The sequence below is a fragment of the Euleptes europaea genome, chromosome 2 (genome assembly GCF_029931775.1).
Source record: "Euleptes europaea isolate rEulEur1 chromosome 2, rEulEur1.hap1, whole genome shotgun sequence".
In the NCBI taxonomy this organism is placed as follows: Eukaryota; Metazoa; Chordata; class Lepidosauria; order Squamata; family Sphaerodactylidae; genus Euleptes; species Euleptes europaea.
This window is the reverse complement of record NC_079313.1, coordinates 84,278,017-84,296,393: the sequence shown is the minus strand read 5'-3', so window position 1 is coordinate 84,296,393 and position 18,377 is coordinate 84,278,017. Positions and strand designations below refer to the sequence as shown.

Genomic DNA, 18,377 nt, shown 5'->3' with positions numbered 1-18,377 from the left:
CTATCATGACAGTCTTTTCCAGTGACTCTTGTCGTCTCATGACGCGACCAAAATACGATAGCCTCAGTTTAGTCATTTTAGCTTCTAGGGTCAGTTCAGGCTTGATTTGATCTAGAACCCACTGATTTGTTTTTTTGGCAGTCCACGGAATCCGTAACACTCTCCTCCAACACCACATTTCAAAGGAATCTATTTTCTTCCTATCAGCTTTCTTCACTGTCCACAGACTGTACTAGTCTGGATTATAGTAAATTGGGAAAAGTGGTCTCACATCATCTGTGTGAGCTCATCTTCTCCTTGGGGTTTTCCGCATTCTCATTTTCTTTGCTTGTAAGTTCCTGCTTCTTGGGGTACAATTCTGCACGAGTTTTGCTCTCTCTAGTCGATTCAATATCACACAGGTTTATGTCCAGTATAAAAACCTTCAGTTTGAATCTTCAGGGAGATGTGCTGGACATAAACCTGTGCAATACTGAATAGACAACTAGAGGGAGCAAAACGCATGCAGAACTGCCCCCCCCCCCCCCGGAAGAAACAGGAACTTACAAGCAAGGAAAATGAGAATGCAGAAAAGGCCCTCGAGTTAGAATTCCACCCTTTAGTGAAGTCATGACACAACGACCAAGATCTTGTGTAAAAACTCTAGGCCCGCTGTGGCTAGTACAGGGAAGAAGGGAACTTTGTGACTCATGCACTAAGGAGTCCAAACATCAGTTCAGCCTTCAACTTGCATGAGCAACTTAACCCCGCCCTCCATCTGCAATAACACTGACATATGTTATGCATTTCTTCTATGGATCGCTCAGACAATATAAGCCAAGTATTTTGATAACTCAGGAAAAGTGCTATACAAATGCTATTATTATTGATGGTAGCAGCAATAAAGTGTGTGACCTGAAAATGCTGTTGTCTATTTATTTCTATATCTATGTGAAATGCAGCATTAAACTGCCTGCCTGCATATCACTCTCTGTACCCTCCTTCTCAGCCATCCTAAGGTTCCTTTCATATGGGCTCTATAACCCACTTTGGCTTCTGAAGGCATGTGCATATCACACACCTTAAGGATAAATGCTGACCTCCTGCAGTTAATGAAATCTTGATCCAGCTTTTCCAAAACTTGTTTTGATCCTTTTTTGTTGTTGCACTTTATCCTTTAGATGTGTGATATCCATCACCACAACCCCCAAAAAATCTGTTTGCCTTTAGAAGCCAAAGCCTATATGAACGGAACCTAGATCTTGTAGTACATAATTCACTTCTGGAATCTTCAGCACTGCTCACTCCAGCAAGCATTGGCGTGAGAGCTATTCTTTAGAAAAGCTCAGCAGCTTCAAAAATACCCCCCCACAAAACTCTCAGGCTTAACACTACAATGCTCATCTCCAAACTTTCTCTTCAGCCTCTTTTCCCAGTCACCTGTTTCAGGATGTTCTGCTCCCTCATGAGTTTCTGTCTTTCCCGGTTCGGCTTGGTAACAACAATATCCAAAACATTCTGTCCGTTGTTGGGTACATCACTGACAAAGAACACCAAGTCCTCCAGCAGTTGGATCACAAACCTGCCAGACATGCAAGGGTTAGCATTATCCACAAATGAGCCCCATCCCCTTAAATACAATAGACATTTGAGTCGTACACATGTAGTTCATGAGAAACTAAAATAAAGGCAATAAGTAGCCTTAATTCATTCCCTGGTTCCTTATAACAAAGCAATTCTGAACCAAAGCTTTCCAGCAAGAACTTCAAAATGCATGTCCAAGATAAATTACATAAATCTATATGAGAGAGACCAAGCTCTGCTCACGACCTGAGTTCGATCCCAATGGAAGTTGGTTTCAGGCAGCCGGCTCAAGGCTGACTCAGCCTTCCGTCCTTCCGAGGTCAGTAAAATGAGTACCCAGCTTGCTGGGGGTAAAGGGAAAATGACTGGAGAAGGCACTGGCAAACCACCCCGCAAACAAAGTCTGCCTCGTAAACGTCGGGATGTGACGTCACCCCATGGGTCAGGAATGACCCGGTGCTTGCACAGGGGACCTTTACCTTTTTTATATTATATAGAAAGAGCCCCGTGGTGCAGAGTGGTAAGCTGCAGTACTGCCGTCAAACGTTCTGCTCATGACCTGAGTTTGATCCTGATGGAAGTCATTTTCAGGCTCAAGGTTCCATCTTTCCGAGGTTGGTAAAATGAATACCTAGCTTGCTGGGAGTAAAGCGTAGATGACTGGGGAAGGCAATGGCAAACCACTTTGTAAACATAGTCTGCCAAGTAAATGTCAGGATGTGACATCACCCCATGAGTCAGTTATGACCTGGTGCTTGCACAGTGGATTACCTTTACTTTTACCTTATACGATATATTCAGGCCACCTCATGGACATGAAAGATTCCCACTCACAGGAAAAGAGGATGCTTTTTTGCAAAAAGGAATTTGTCCTTGTTTCTCATTAATTCAGCTTTCAAGGAGATAGTCTGGCTGCCACAGTTAGTGATTAGATCTGTCAATGGATCCTATTCCACTATCACCCTCCTTACAGCATTCCACTAAGCCTCCTCTGTATCAAAAGCACTTGGTCCTTTTACCTTCGGTCATTCTGGCTGAGGAAACCTTCATTCATCTTCTCCACCACACTGGCTAGCATGTAGCTGGCATCATTGGCAAAGTCCAGGTCTCGGATTTCTGACACAGGCACAGACACAATAGCAAAAGCCTCTTTGTCCTCCTTGGTGGGGCATGTGCCAAGCTGTGTGTGGGGGGGAAGAATCCAGTCATCATCTGCCGTGATTTGCTTTCTCCTTACTGGGGTAAAGCATAAATTGTGCATTTATGTTGCCACTACTAAATTGCCAATAATCTGTCTAGCCTAGGGGATCCCAACCGTGTTGAGTTGGTGGGCACTTCCAGAGTGTTGAGAAAGGGTAGAAGACATCATTATATAATGGTTGCCATAAGGGGGCAGGACCTATCACAAAACGGCTGCCTTTGGGGATCCAGGTGCTTACTTTGGGGAACAGCTTCTGCTTGGTTCAAATTCCAAAGAACAGGGAGAGTCTGCTACCAGTCAGGGAGAGGTTGCCATGCTTAGAGGTAAGAAAGTCTGTGTTGGTGAACAAGCTAAGCAGTGACATGCCTGCCTGAGATTCGTTCAGTGCTTTGCTGGTAGGAAAAGACCCCTTTTTCCTGTTCAATTCAAGATCCTTTGGATTTCATTCCCAAGACTCAAGAAGCAACTAGGCACTAGGAAACACACTGTTGGAGCTACAGTGCACATGAGTGCACCATTGGGGTTCTCTGCAAGCTGCAACCAATACTGGATGTTTCAGTAGAAGTGTCCAAAACATACAACACTGTTGAACTTGTTCACTAACAGTTTCTGGTACACAGCAGTATACAAATAGTTTAAGAATGAAGGAGCATCTCGGACCACCTTATGGCACCGATTATAAAAGTACAAAAGTTATAGAAGAGATACTGGATCACCATGGAATATGTTGTCTAAAGAAAGACAGCTTCTCCTGACATGGTGCTGCAGTGGTAGAAGGTACATGTGCCAAACTTCTCCTTTCTAGATTCTATGAAAGACATCCTGTCACTTACTGGCATCCTTCCGCCAGGGGATAATCCCTCTTTCTAGCAGAACCACAAAGGAGGAACATACCATGAGGCGAATTGGCCGCTCTTCATCAACATCAATGGGCACAATGGTGCTTTGGATCCAGGTGTTGGTGCAAAGGTGACGCAGTCGGACATAGGAATTCCTGAAATCAACACAGAATGGTTTATACTTTTCTATGATGCCTTCAGCAGCAGCAACAACAGCAGCAGAAGAAGGAGGAGGAGTTGGTTTTTATATGCCGTCTTTCTCTACCACTTAAGGAAGAATCAAACTGGCTTACAATTGCCTGGCTATAGATATCTGAGAGTGGTTTCTGGATTGTAAGCTTGTGACCTGCATCCCCTCCTCCAATGAGAAACATTCAGTTCAGAGACACACCATCACCCAGCCTATATAGCAAGACTTGTGGGACCAAAAGACGGCATTAAGGCCTTGTAAGTCTCACTGACATGAATGCAACTCAAGCAGGTCAGGGCATAAATTCCATTGATTTCAATGGGATTACACATATTCTCTGAATTTTGCCAATTATCCATTGAAGATAGTCTTTTTATTAAGTGTGTGTCTCTGCATGCAAATACATATCAGGATTGGGAGAATTCTGAAGTGCTTCTTGCATTAGTTGCAACAGCCAAAGTTTGCCTCTTTCCTAATTCCAATTTAACCTAGTGTTTCTTGCCATAGAAGCTGAGCAGTTCAATACATGAGAAAGATATGAATATGAACAAAAGAAGAGGCAGCAGACCAGTAGTCCTGTCATTCTGAGCCCTAGCGTCTTGTCAAGGTCTTATGGTGTTTACTCAGAAGCACGTATTTTCTTCCTGCTCCACCTCTGCTGTATGTGGAAATAGCTTTTTCCTACCCAGAGGCTCCATTCAAGCTCAGCAGGGTAGGATACTGCCACAGATGTGAGTGTGATGGATAGATGTACTTACCGGGGGACAAAGGAGTCAGTCTTCTGCAGCGTAGTAGGATCCAGTTCAAAGAGAGAAGCTATGTCATTTCCATGGGGCACAGCCACCAGCCGGTACTTGATCTTCTCCCCGGTGTTCCTCCGACTGGAACGACAGGTTCCACCCTGTCATAAGGGAAGCAGCATTTCAGTCTTGTGTTAGAAGGGTCACCAAGTTTCATACACCATATATACCAAGTTTCATACACCATATATACCAAATTTCATACACCATATGTTCTGGCAACCTCAGGAATTTCCAAAGCATGGCTTCCAGCTTCCTGTTCAGCAAGCACCAGCTAAGCACCTAGTGGTTGAACAAGGAGTAGGCAACAACAACAGCAATCCAACACTTCACCAATGTATTATGATGGCAGGAATATTTGGCAAAGACTCTTGACGTTTCTACATTGTACTTCGTGAAAATGCACAGTGGCCATTACCCTGATAAAGCATGCATCAAAACATGATTCTTCACATTTGGCAATTTTGTTGGCTATAACAATATCTATGCTGCCTTCTGCCATTGTGCAGGTTTCAGACATGCCATTCTCTTGCCCTGTCTCATTGCAATTCCTTGAAGCTCTACACACTGCTAGAGGGCTTTTTTAGCTACACTGCCCAATCCTAGTCAGAGCTAGCCTCATTTAATGTTTTTATATGCACCACCTTGGGGACCCTGATCAGATGGAAAGGTGGCATTAAAATGTTTTAAATAAATAAATGAACAGTACAATCTTTAGCAGAGTTACACCATTCTAAGTCCATTGAACACAATGGGCTTAGAAGGGTGTAACTCTGTTCAGGATAGCACTGTGAGGCATGTATTTGAGCAGGCTTAAGCATGCCCGACTCGGCATTGGATTGGGTGGTTAAAAAGTACCCAGACATCAGCAGGCCAAACCATCCCCAAGCAATTCAGTTGCAGCTGAAAGCTTACCGAACTCTTGGGCTCTCCGGTGTCACCTTTGTAACTGGGGTTTTCCTTTAAAAAATTAAAGAAATAGAAAAAAAATTTAAGCACAAGCCAACTGATCTTGACCTTTTGAGATTCCAAACAAGGAGACAACTTTGCTCATACTATTATTCAGTCTTTGGTCTGCCAGTGGAAACCTAGAGGGAAAGATGGTCCCATTAGATCACTAGAGTCCCCAAAATTTTCCTGAACCAGCTGCTCAGTGTATCAGAGTGCCAGTCTGAGTGTTTTTTAAAAATATGCTGAAATATTTGGGAATCAATATAGAAGGGTGATGGAAGCATGACTGTGCGCAACATTATTGTTGACGAATTTTCCTGCCTCAGATATAACTGCTCATAGCTTTCATGCTGTCAACTGGATATCTAAGCTGTTGACTGCGTGCAAAACTGATTGTTCCCTTAGTCTTCATTCTGACTCAGTTATCTCTGCTTTAAATTTGGGGGGCCTACAGAACCAGTTGCATGATTCTTGGGATCCTGGAGTATGACCGAAGCTCTCCAGCCCATATTTCTAAGTAGTCAAAGTAGGCATTCTAAAATCAATGGAGCTACCCTTACAGAGGTAGGTTAAAGCTCCTCCCTCAGAGCCAAATCAGACGTGGCATTTCAAAGGAGAATTTAACCATTTACAAATTGCCACGAGCCCTGATCAGGCCCGTGGCATGGCGCCAACAGGCCATCTTGTTCCCTCCCCCTGCACCTTTTAAAGTGCCAAAACAGCTGTTTCAGCCCTGTAAAAGGTGTGAGGGATGAAATAATATTACCTGTTGGCACCATGCCATGGGCAGGAACTGGATCGGGCACTCATAGCCATTTTAAAATGGTTAAATTCTCCTTTAAAATGGAGTTGGCGGCCATGGGCTGTCCCTGTAACAATTGTCACATCTAGTTTGGCTCTCATCCAGAAACTCAGAATTGTTTCTATTGTTTTTCCTAGATCACTGAGCTATCCAAGTACACAAGGAAACTGGATTTGAGCAAGAGAACTTTGATGTGAACCTGCCAAGCTACATTTTTAAAGCTACCTAAACACTGGCCATAATCCACTAGGGGTGAGAGTAGATTTTGGCTCAAAGTGAGCAAATAAAAAAAGGTCTCTCTTCCCACTAACCAAGTCCAAAGTCAAGGAAGGAAGAGAACTTTAAAGAGAGAGTTTGATGAAAGAACTTGTAACCGAGTCTGCCATTGAAGGAAAGAGTAGGATTTTGGGAACAAACAAGCAGCAATGTTGTTTATGGCCTTGGTTCCAGGGCTTTCCATTTCTACCTCCGTAAACAAGGAAGAGCCATGAGGGAGCCTAGAATTCTATCCAAAAACAATTTCTACCAGTGCAGGCAAAGTTAGCTCCTAGGAAAAAGGCTCCCCCAAGAGCATTTTCTAATGAATTTTGGCTTAACCAACCCATAATACATACTAACTTCTGTGTTCTCATTATGAGGAGTTAAAACAAGAAGTAAGGAAGATTATGGACTTCTATAAGAGGACCTACACTGAATGGCTTGTTCATGTGAACATTACCAAAGTGAGGCTCATTTATTGTAGGGATGACAGCTCCAAGTTGGGAAACTGCTGAAGATTTGTGGCTGTATATATATACGTATGTAGTTGCCTTATACTGAATCAGACCTTTGTCCATCAAGGTAAGTATTGTCTACTCAGACTGGCATCGGCTCTCCAGGATCTTAGGAAAAGATTTTTTACATCACCTGCCACCAGATATTTTTCTTTTTTTAACTGGAGATGGCATGGTTTGAACCTGGGACCTTGTACACACAAAGCGGACTGGTGGGATCGTGGCCCAGTCTGGGATGAAGCCTGGGGAAGTCAGGGTGGGGAGAAGAGCATCTCAGCAGCATATAATGCCATACAGTCCACCATCCAAAGCAGCCATTTTCTCAAGAGGAACTGATCTCTGTCATTGGGGGATCAGTTGTAATCCTGAGAGATCTCCAGGCCCCACCTAGAAGTAGGCAATCTTAATTTCACCACTTTCTAATGTGTGTCTTTCTGCCACAGAGCAGAGCAGGAAAAAAATCCTGGAGTATCTTCACAGGATTTCATTGAACATTATCCTCCTTATTGATAAAAGGGGAGGAAAGGAAAATGTATTTTTTTAAAGGCATGGCCTGCTAAAGAATCAGGGTTGTCAACCTCCAAGTGAAGCCAAGAGATCTTCCAGAATTACAATTAATCTCCAGGCTACAGAGATCTATTCCTCTGGGGAAATGGCAGCTTCAGAGGGTGGACCCTATGGTGTTATACCACTGAGGTCCCTCCCCTTCCCCAAACCCACCTCCCCCAGTCTCCACTCCAAATCTCCAGAAATTTCCCAACCCAGAATTGGCAACCCTATGAAGAATCCCTATGGGAGTACTATTTCCATATGCTCAAATGTGAGCAAGGTCTAAAATGTGTGAAGTTGGTATATACAAATGTGAAAATTTTTACTGGATTAGACCAATAGTGCATCTAATCTAACATATTTTATTCCCCGAGGTGATCAATGAGATGCTTCTGGCAGGCCTACATGTAGGGCAAAGAGACCAAAGCCTCCCCTGTTGTTGCCCCCAGAAGACAGTTTACAGAGATAAACTGCCACTGAGCACTTCTCAAAAGTCTAAATGCAGTGTCCCAGTAATTGCCACATAGAGACAAAGAGAACTATTATAATAACTAGTGTAAGGAAACAGGAGGGGAAACCAACACAAAAGGAAGAAAAAAAAAGAGATCTATTCCACAAGATCCAAGAAATCAAGGGGAAATTTAAAGCACGGTTAGACGTGCTCAAAGATCAACATGGAAACACATTAACTGAACAGGACAAAATAAAGAAAAGAGATTGACTGGGAAAGAAACCCATGAAGGAGCTATAAAAGATTCTTAAGTGTAAGGATGTGTCACTGGCAACCAAGATCCAGATAACTATAGTATTCCCCATTACTATGTATGGATGTGAAAGTTGGACAATGAAGAAAGCTAACAGATAGAAAGTTGATTCATTTGAAATTTGCCGTTGGAGGAGAGTTTTATGGATACCACGGACCACCAAAAGACAAATCAGTGGGTTCTAGATCAAATCAAGCCTGAACTCTTCCTAGGTGCTAAAATGACCAAACTGGGGCTATCATACTTTGGTCACATTATGAGAAGGAAAGACTCACTGGAGAAGAAAATAATACTGTGAAAAGGTGAAGGCAGCAGGACCCAGCATGAGATGGACTGACTTAATAAAGGAAGCAACAGCCTCCCATTGGCAAGACCTGAGCAAGGCTGTTAATGATAGGATGTTTTAGAGGTCATTCATTCATACAGTTGCCCTTAGTTGGAAGCAATTTGATGGCACATGACACACAACACACAGGATTGATAACTTTTTTCCCCTTTCCATGTTTCAAAGTAATAAACAATAAGAAAAAATACCTCTACCGTAGAGTAATAATGCCATTATGCCGTGAATTAACTACTGTAGACACACCTTAGAAACAAAAATTGAGGTCAGTGGCAAATGCATCAATTTTTTGGAAGTGGAATCACAATTGAGCAACAAAAATAACCGTCCCTCTCCCCACAGTACGTGGAACCAGCTATTCGAAATAATTTGGTAACAAAAATAACCAGTTGTTCTTCTCCATTCCAATGTAAAAAAATAGGCCACAACCTGCATCTAAACTAGCAGTCATCACTAAATCCTGTGGAAGTGAATTATCATTTGTGGTCTTGGAAATGTGATGTACTCCTAGATGAGGCTTAAATGTGCATCTTCTTGATGAAGTAATTATTATTCCATCACAATGAAACTAGAAACAGTGGCACACTGGATCCTTGAACTCAGGACCAATTAATGGAGGTAGAGCTGGCCTGGAAGGATTAGACAAATAATGCATTTTGTACGATTGCCAAGTCTCCCACTATGGACCCCTCCCCCTGAAAAATTATGTTTAAAATTGCTGCTGATACAGCAGCATGGTATCACTTCCGGGGACAACCCGGATGTGATGTCATATCACTCTAGGAATCGCCAGCAGCTTTACAATTTTACCATAGATTTTGCAACAATTCCTGGAGTAACATGCCAACAGCACCACACCCCCATGTCCTTCCCCAACTCCCACTGGGTACCAGCCATTGGCTAGCAGCCCTTTACATTTCACACAAACATCCCCTCAGCTCCCTCTCTCAGAATGTTCTCATCCTACAGCAAAGTACCTTCAGCTATAGCTTCTAATCCAGAAAACACTGAGATGATTTATTTTAGTAAGTTTGATAAGAGATGTGAGGAACCATGAACATCTGAAAATTGTAAATGGCTCTGAACTCGGGAAAGCAAATTATAGCAATAGGAATTCTTCTTTTATTCTAGAGTCAAAATAAGACTTATATATGTTTTTCGTTTATTTGTTTCAGAAAACAGGGAGATAAGTGATGCTAGAAATGAAATAATTCAATGAATAATTTTATTGTCAAATTTTATAATTTTATAGTCAAAATCTAAGGAAAAATAACTGGCACTTTTTATGCTAAAATCGCCATTCAGTTAAAGTCACTCTGTAATGTATCCTGCTTGTGCTTTTCCAGAGTTTGCTTTGCAATACAAGGAAGTAACAAAAGACAAGCTGTTGAAACCAGCAGAATGTTAAGACCTTGTGTTCCTGAATCCAGCGAGATTTTGCCCACAGCTTTCAGACAAACCCAAACGTACACCTACACAGAGATGCAACCGTTCCTCTCACCTCTGCTGCTAGGTAGTTCCCAGTGGCAAGGTGTTTGAAGCGGTACAAGCCGTTCCAGTGTCCCGCTCCACCTCGGCAGGGATCATGATGGACCACCTGAAAAGAGCAATGGGAGCTGTAAGTCAGATGTATTTGCTGTATTTGTACTTCCTTTTGTGTAAGTTCTAGCAAAAGTATGGAAATTTGCCCAGGCCATTTGACTACCTGGCTGAACATCCCATCAAAGCGTCAGTCAGCACTGCAATTATTTGTTTTTAGTCAGTCAGACTACAAAGGATTGGTAGAGTTCAGTGAGGGGTATTGAGAATCTTCCTTGCTAAATTAGACCTCAGATTCTGTCTTGATGAGACTCTGAACAGGACCATTTCACTTCCTGGAACGACTTATTAATTTTTGGTAAATTATTCTGACATAATAATCAAGTGTGCCTGATGACAGTACTCTTATCCCTTTACCCAGAATCCATTTGTGCCTTCTGTTTCTCCCCCATAGCATCAGACATGAACCCATGGTTGGAAGGAAAAGAACTAAATTTCACCCCAGAAATTAAGGAGCACCATGCTTTCCACACTGCAGTTAAGCAGAAGTGCAGTTACAATGGTTAATAACTATAGGCACCCTTCTTTTGTGTTCATCCGAGTCCATAAAATAAACTTATACATCCTTTACTTTATACAGATGCTGAGATAAGGGGAAATGGTTTGTTATTGTTGCTAAATTAGAGCAGGCCTTCCCTTTTCATTGTTAAACCCTGAGTTTTGAAGGATAAGTCCCAGGGTTTAAACTATGACTCTTTCTTTCCATTTCAGCAAAGTGAAGAGTTCAGAAACAAGATTTACTTGACAAAAGCCTGATCTTGCCACCTGCACGGAAACCACTTACAACCTCCAAGGAACCATAATTTCTAGAACTGGTCTCCCCACCCCTCCTTTCAACATCCTCAATGGGAGCTAACCACTGCCTCGTGATGAGAAAGACGTGGCCCCTATGTAATGCATACAATGTCAAAGTTGTGAACTGCCTAATTTTAGAAACATTACCTTTTGGTCTCGAAACATTGCTCCCTAATCCCTGATATATGAGGACTCCCTCTACGTATTCAGTAGTGAATGAAATGTACTCTTTAACATGCTCAGAGGCACTTTCATATAGTCTGGGGTCATCTGTTCCAGGGTTGATCTTTGGCATGTTGGGGTGAACCATGATGCAATTTAAATCCTTTATGATCCTTCATTTAAGCCAACCCAGAAAGAAATGCTACTTTTTGTCTTTCTTTCAATGAGATTTCCTTTTACATTATTGTTCATTAGTGGGAGTTACAGCAGGGATATCAGAACAAATAGAGCACTGGTTCCCAACCAGGGGTCCGTGGACCCCCAGGGGTCCGTGAGAACTAAATTAAGGTCCGCAAAACAAAGTTATAAACCCATAATTAATTTAATATTTTCAATTAAAAGTTCTCTATTATAAAAATATATATTCAAAGATTATTCTAAGTTTAATGTTTAACTAACAGTTATGATTAAACTTTATGTTCAAATTCTCAGAATTTTTATTTTGAACCTTGGGGTCCCTGCACCGAACAAAAAAGTCCTAGTGGTCCCTGGTCAAAAAAAGGTTGGGAACCACTGAAATAGAGAGTCATATAGGCCATACAGGCCATCTAGTCCAACCCCCTGCTCAACGCAGGATCAGTCTAGAACATCCCTGCCAAGTGTTTGCCCAGCCGCTGCTTAAAGTCTGCCAGTGAGGCGGAGCTCACAACCTCCCTAGGTAGCTGATTCCACTGCTGAACAACTTTCACTGTAAAAGGTTTTCCCTAATATCCAGCCAGTACCTTTCTGCCTGTAATATAAACCCATTATTGCAAGTCCTATCCTCTGCTGCCAACAGGAATAGCCTCTAAGTGACAGCCCTTCAATCATGTTCCACCTCAATCATGTCCCCCCTCCAATCATGTCCCCCCTCAGAAAGCAATCATGACCCCCTCTACCTCCTCTTCTCCAGACTAAGCATTCCCAAATTCCTCAGCCTTTCCTCATAGGGCTTGGTCTCCAGGCCCCTGATCATCCTTATCGCTCTCCTCTGCACCTGCTCCATTTTGTCCACATCCTTTTTGAACTGAGGCCTCCAGAACTGCACACAATATTCCAGAAGCAGCCTGACCAATGCAGTGTACAGCAGGACTCCCCACTGGTCACCTCCCTCCATACAGATAAATATCTACCATGTAAACTAAAATTTTAGCTTAGATCCAATGCATTCAGATTAGATCTAATCCAGAGTGGGATAAAACTGGTGGCAAGCATGTTGAACCCAGAAACAGTTCTGGCACTCACCTCAACTTCCCAGAGTGCATTGGAGCTCGTGGCAGATGTGGCTGACTGTCGCAACGTGGTTCGAAGAAAAACATGCAGCTTGGCTTTGTATTCATCACAGGTGAGAAATTTCTCCTGTTCAGCGTGGAAAAGCCTGACCACATCCCCCTGTCAGTGAAATACAGAGACTATTAGTTGCTGCCTTAAATAACTTATGATTGATTGAGACAGTGAAAGCAGAAAATAAGTCTAGTCTGACACTGGTATCTTTGAACCAAAACTACAATAGGAACAATCTCAAACATGTGAATCATATATCACATGTAAAAGTTGATTGCAAATAGTTGTGCTGAGTTTTGTTATACAATGTTTAAAAAATGTTTTGTGCCATCAAGTCAAAGCTGATTTATGGCGACCCCATAGGGTTTTCAAGGTAAGAGACCTTTGGCGGTGGTTTGCCACTGTCTGCCTCCACATCACGACCCTGGTATTCTTTAGAGGTTGCCCATCCAAATATTAACCAGGGCTGACCCTACTTCTGAGATCTGAGAGATAGGCTAGCCTGGGGCTATCCAGGTCAGGGCATGTTTACATATGTGTGTGTGTGTTAAGTGCCATCAAGTTGCTTCTGACCCATGGCGACCCTATGAATCAACGTCCTCCAAAATGTCCTATCTTTGACAGTCTTGCAAATTGAGGGCTGTGGCTTCCTTTATTGAGTCAATCCATCCCTTGTTGGGTCTTCCTCTTTTCCTGCTGCCCTCAACTTTTCCTAGCATGATCGTCTTTTCTAGTGACTCTTGCCTTCTCATAATGTGACCAAAATATGATAGCCTCAGTTTAGTCATTTTAGCTTCTAGGGTCTCAGTTTAGTCATTTTGGCTTCTATGTTTACATATACTATACATTAAACTTGTTTGAAGGCCAGGCAATAGTATAGTTAACATAATACTACATGTTTTGTTGAGAATTCTCCAGATAGTCAACCTTGGAATCTTCCAAAAGAAGGGAAGAGAATTTCCTTCACACATTGGAGAATACAAAAACTATCAATAAATCCTTGTGATATTAGAAGCAGCCTTTTACTGAGTCACACCATCAGTCCCTCCAGCTCAGAACTGTCTACTCCAACCAACAGCAATTCTCCAAGGTATTAGTCAGAGGTTTCTCCCAGCCTTCCAATCTGAGACCCTTTAACTAGACAGGCCATGAGACACTGATTGTCAGAGAATTTATTTTATACTTAAAATTATTTTCCTCTGCTTTCTGCCTCTCAGATATGCCACACAGCGACTAAAAGCTGTTTATATAAATGCCCTGTTAAGATACACAAAAGGAACAGTGTAGCATGAAGCATGTACACATCTGCCTTCTACATCTGCTCAAAAAACAAAAGACACATGTTCATTACCCCCTTAAGCACTTCTTCCATGTGGTCCCGGAACTGCATAAACAAGTTGATCTTCCAGCTGGTGTTGCAATTGACTGAGTTTACCTAAGTAAAGAAGGACATGCTATGCATTAGAAAGTAAATCCCACAAAAATCCAAAACAGGTTAACTCTAATCATTATAATCGACTCCCCATCTTCAGAACCCTTCCCTCCCCCATCACTCTCAATACCTCTTTGCATCCAGGGTTGTCAGCAAGTTCATAGTTGCTAGCATGCAATGGCTGCCCAGCATTCACAGGATTCAGAATTACTTTGTCTCCAACAACTACCTGAGAAAAGATGGTACAGGGGTTAGGAATGTTGGCCTGTGGTACAGAAGGCTGCCATATGCTTTTCCCAATGAACAAGTAATGGTCCAAGATCTAATGAACTAGGGAGCCTACATTCCCTGACAAATCTTTCCTCACCAGTTTAAATTATTTTGTCCTTTACAGATATTTTTATGGACAGATTTTAGCCTGATGACCGTTTTATGGATAAAATATTAGGCTGTTTAATGGCTTGTTTTCATCTTTATAAATGTATAGTTGCCTTTATGATTGTACTGTATTTTGTTTTTACGTTGTGAGCTACCTCTAGCAGGTGTCTGGAGATGTGGCACACATTTTTTCTTAACCAAGTAAATGTGTGTGTGCCTTCAAGTAGCAGCCGACTTATGGCGACTCCTTTTGGGGGTTTTCATGGCAAGAGACTAACAAAGGTGGTTTGCCAGTGCCTTCCTCTGCACAGCAACCCTGGTATTCCTTGGTGGTCTCCCATCCAAATACTAACCAGGGCTGACCCTGCTTAGCTTATGAGATCTGACAAGATCAGGCTAGCCTGGGCCATCAAGGTCAGGGCAACCAAGTAAATAGATATCAATAAAATTATTCCTGCACTTTCCAGACTCAGAGCATAAGCCATTACACATATGCATTTGTATTACCCAATAGCTGATCAGCTGGAGAACCAGGGTGGTACAGTGGTGTTAGACTAGGACTAGGGAAACCCAGGTTCAAATCCTCACTTGCCCATGAAATTCACTGGATGACCTGGGGCCAGTCACTCTCCCTTGGCCTAACCTACCACATAAAGTTGCTGAGAGAAAACATCAGGGAGAAAGAAGCAGGTATGCATTTCAAAGCTCCTCAGAGGAAAGAAGTTACACTCACATTATCTCCATTGCTCCTCAGCTTCCAGAAAGGCTGGATGAAGAGCCAGGAGCCTTCGTTGCCTGTAGCATCAAGTGTCACCCTCATGGCATTCTTCTCCAACAGGGCAGGGAGGCGCTTGTTCACCGTTAGGTATTTATTACTCTTCATATGGAGAAGCTGGAAAACCAAATTTAGAGCAGACTAGTTCCTAACTTGAACATTACCTGGTGGTCATTAATGGCAATGGTTAATATGAGAGAAAATTGGGTCTGCCCATGATCAGCAACCTCAGCGAAGAGAACTGTCTGTGATCTTAAACTGCATTTCATAATTACAGGGAACACTCTGCATGTTAGCCTTGGCCTCATCTGTTAGCCAGTTTATCTCCATTTATTGCCTCATTTCATCCTAAACCAAATTAAAATCACCAGGCAAACATGGATCCTTTACACAGCGTGAAGTTGATTTCAAGAAGTTACAAAAACATCTGTTAGAAAGCAAACTCCCTCCCTGACCTTCAATTTGACAACTAACCTGCAGCCGTTCCCACATATATCAAAGTCTGACCGTCAACATATCACGTCTCCCTCAATGCCTTCCATAAGAGAAGGCCACACTTTCCAATTAGAATTTCCCAGGAGATAAATTTTCAGCTAAACATAGGTAAGGGAAGGATTAAGTGAGGACTTCTGCTGAACAATCAATGGCCAGTCCTAGGAGAAAAGGTGTCTCTACCTTTACTGCCTAATGCGTTTTCCAAATGCAGAGGATGACTTGAGTCACACAGTCAATATCTTACAGGTAAGCAGCACTCACTGACTTTCAGCAGAGCATATGAACTGAAAAGTATTTTGTGTGAGATAATGTGATAGATTTGTATGTGATGGTCTGATCCATGAGGGCTGTTTCAAACACCCATAAATGCTGCTTCCATCAATTTTGCAGCCAGTCCTACCATTGGAAGAATGAGGAGGCTACTTCAGGCTGTACATTTGGCCTAACAGTGAAAATGTAATTTCCTACCTAAGGCCTGCTCTTACTTAGTGGTTAAAATTAGTGTCTCTGTTGGTATCTGGGCTATTTGATGGAGGCAAAAGATAATGGGAGGTAGCTGCATAGCTGATAGCTTTATGCCCTTATTTCTCTATAAACATCTTCCCTAAAACAAAAATCTTATTCACATTTCCTAGCAAAAAACTAAGTTCATAAAGGTGAGACTGGGGCCATGAGAGGAGAAACATCAAATTCTATACCTGTAGGACACTTCCATACTTCACCACATCCCCATGCACCTTCTTATTCTCCGTTTCATTCTGCTTCTGTTCCATCTGAGCAGCATGCTGTTAAGAAACAGTAACCATATCAGAATGATTCCGAGTCATGCAATGAGAAACTGCAGAAAATGTAAGACTGAAGTTGGGCACTGATCTACCTAGGGAATAAATATGTGTGAAAACAAACTTCCATATATACTCCCTAGCTGGAGGAAGGGCCAAACAGGCAAATAGGTCTTGTGTCCATAGTCATCGTCGTCCCCACCCCCATCCAGCAGCTACTGCTTGCATGTACTCTGTCCAAAAAAGTTAGAAGCCTGTTAATTCGGGAGAGTGGGGAGCTGGATTCAGTTCTCCCTTCCATCCTCTACCCAAACAAACAGTTGGCTGGTAGGATTTTAACTTTTTAAGAAAGCCCTGGTGCACTGTCTTTGGGAAGCTCCAAAATGAGGTTACCAAACACCTCTCTTAGGGAGGTAAACCAGCAACCTTAACTATAGTCTTAACAAGGAAACAATGCTAGAAAATGTTCTGTGTCAGCAAAAATTAACAGAGCCTTGGGATGGTTGTTTGACACAAATGGCCAGGGTAAGCTGCACCATCTGAGATTAGATACACACTGATCCAAAACATATATAAGGAAGCATTAGTGAGCCAGAAGGCAGAGAGTTATTGAAAGGCTGACACCCGCAGACCTGACATGATTCTCTCCATCTCTTGCGTGAGATGTAAAAACTTGAAGCTCTGATTCTTGCGTGGACTGAAGCTCTCAAGGCAAAAGAGGTTTCTTTAAATGTTTAGTTCTTGTATGTTCTGGATAATTACAGATACCTCTAACATTTTACAAACTTTCCTGTGAGGATGGAGGGGAAGACTCCTTTGAGGGAGATTCTTTTCAGAATAGCCAGTACTTACTAAGGCTGGATGTCTGAAATGAATGCTTGCAGACTTCTCCATCCTACGGGATGGAGGCTCTTAGAATTCCTACCAACCTTAGAGTGGGGTCTAGGAGTTTGGATCATTCCATATTTGGAACACTGAGAGCCCATTTATTCTAACAAGGATTGATGGAATCTCACAAAGATCTATATAAGTCTTGCTTGGCTTCCCAGTCCTTGCAAACATGAAGATTGTGAAAACCTATAGTCTCCTGTACACAGGACTAAAAGCTAATTCTCTGAGTTTGTGTCAGAAGTCTTCTCTAGCTGACAGAGAGGATTTTGAACATTCTCTGAGCAGAAGCCAGAGGTCTTCCTAATTGACAGGAGTGCCTCTGTACTCTGTGATAATGCACAATACTTACATAGTACACAGTGCTTACACAGATTACATGGAGTAATATTCATGAAGCTATTAGGCTCACACACAGATCTCTCTGATATTAGCACCATCAGAGAGACTTCATAACAGCTTTAAGCTTACACATAACACATTACATGGCTTTCTCATAAGCTTTGTATTGCTGTCTGATTTTGACACAACTATGGATAGCATGAACATACCATAAATATCCCTGTTCCTAACATGGATCAGAGGCCTTTTCATAGGCTAAGGATACCAAGAGATTTCTGTATGATTTCATGGACTTAGTCCTGGCATGGACTGAAAGTATGCTTTAAAATACAATTTCTACATAAACTCATGGAACCTGAGATTTCTCTAACCTTTGCTAAGACACAGCAAAGACATTCATTGCAAAGACATTGCAATACCAAAATACCATATAAAAGACCAAAAAGGTTCACATATCCTAAACATGAATCAGGAACTTTTCAGATCTCTCTAAAGCCTGATATAAGGTTGAGAAGGTTTGCAAATGACATAACGGGGTATAGTATGTCTTCTATATTACTATGATGTTTTATGTTATTTGAGTTAAGATGCTCTTAACCATATCAAATCTTTTTCCATTACACTAACCATA

General features: G+C 42.2%; 1 protein-coding gene across 1 annotated transcript in view; it reads right to left on the bottom strand.

The window, feature by feature from the left end:
* The window catches only part of ITPR3 (inositol 1,4,5-trisphosphate receptor type 3), a 126,055-nt gene that overhangs the window by 49,124 nt on the left and 58,554 nt on the right, over nucleotides 1-18,377 (bottom strand). The window contains exons 4-14 of the mRNA XM_056845363.1: nucleotides 16,433-16,519; nucleotides 15,198-15,356; nucleotides 14,217-14,315; nucleotides 14,006-14,089; nucleotides 12,616-12,762; nucleotides 10,277-10,372; nucleotides 5,509-5,553; nucleotides 4,552-4,694; nucleotides 3,659-3,758; nucleotides 2,583-2,743; nucleotides 1,420-1,561 (exon numbers count right to left, since the gene is read on the bottom strand). Of these exons, the coding sequence (XP_056701341.1) occupies nucleotides 1,420-1,561; nucleotides 2,583-2,743; nucleotides 3,659-3,758; nucleotides 4,552-4,694; nucleotides 5,509-5,553; nucleotides 10,277-10,372; nucleotides 12,616-12,762; nucleotides 14,006-14,089; nucleotides 14,217-14,315; nucleotides 15,198-15,356; nucleotides 16,433-16,519 (1,263 nt within the window). The remainder of the gene's footprint in view (nucleotides 1-1,419; nucleotides 1,562-2,582; nucleotides 2,744-3,658; nucleotides 3,759-4,551; nucleotides 4,695-5,508; nucleotides 5,554-10,276; nucleotides 10,373-12,615; nucleotides 12,763-14,005; nucleotides 14,090-14,216; nucleotides 14,316-15,197; nucleotides 15,357-16,432; nucleotides 16,520-18,377) is intronic.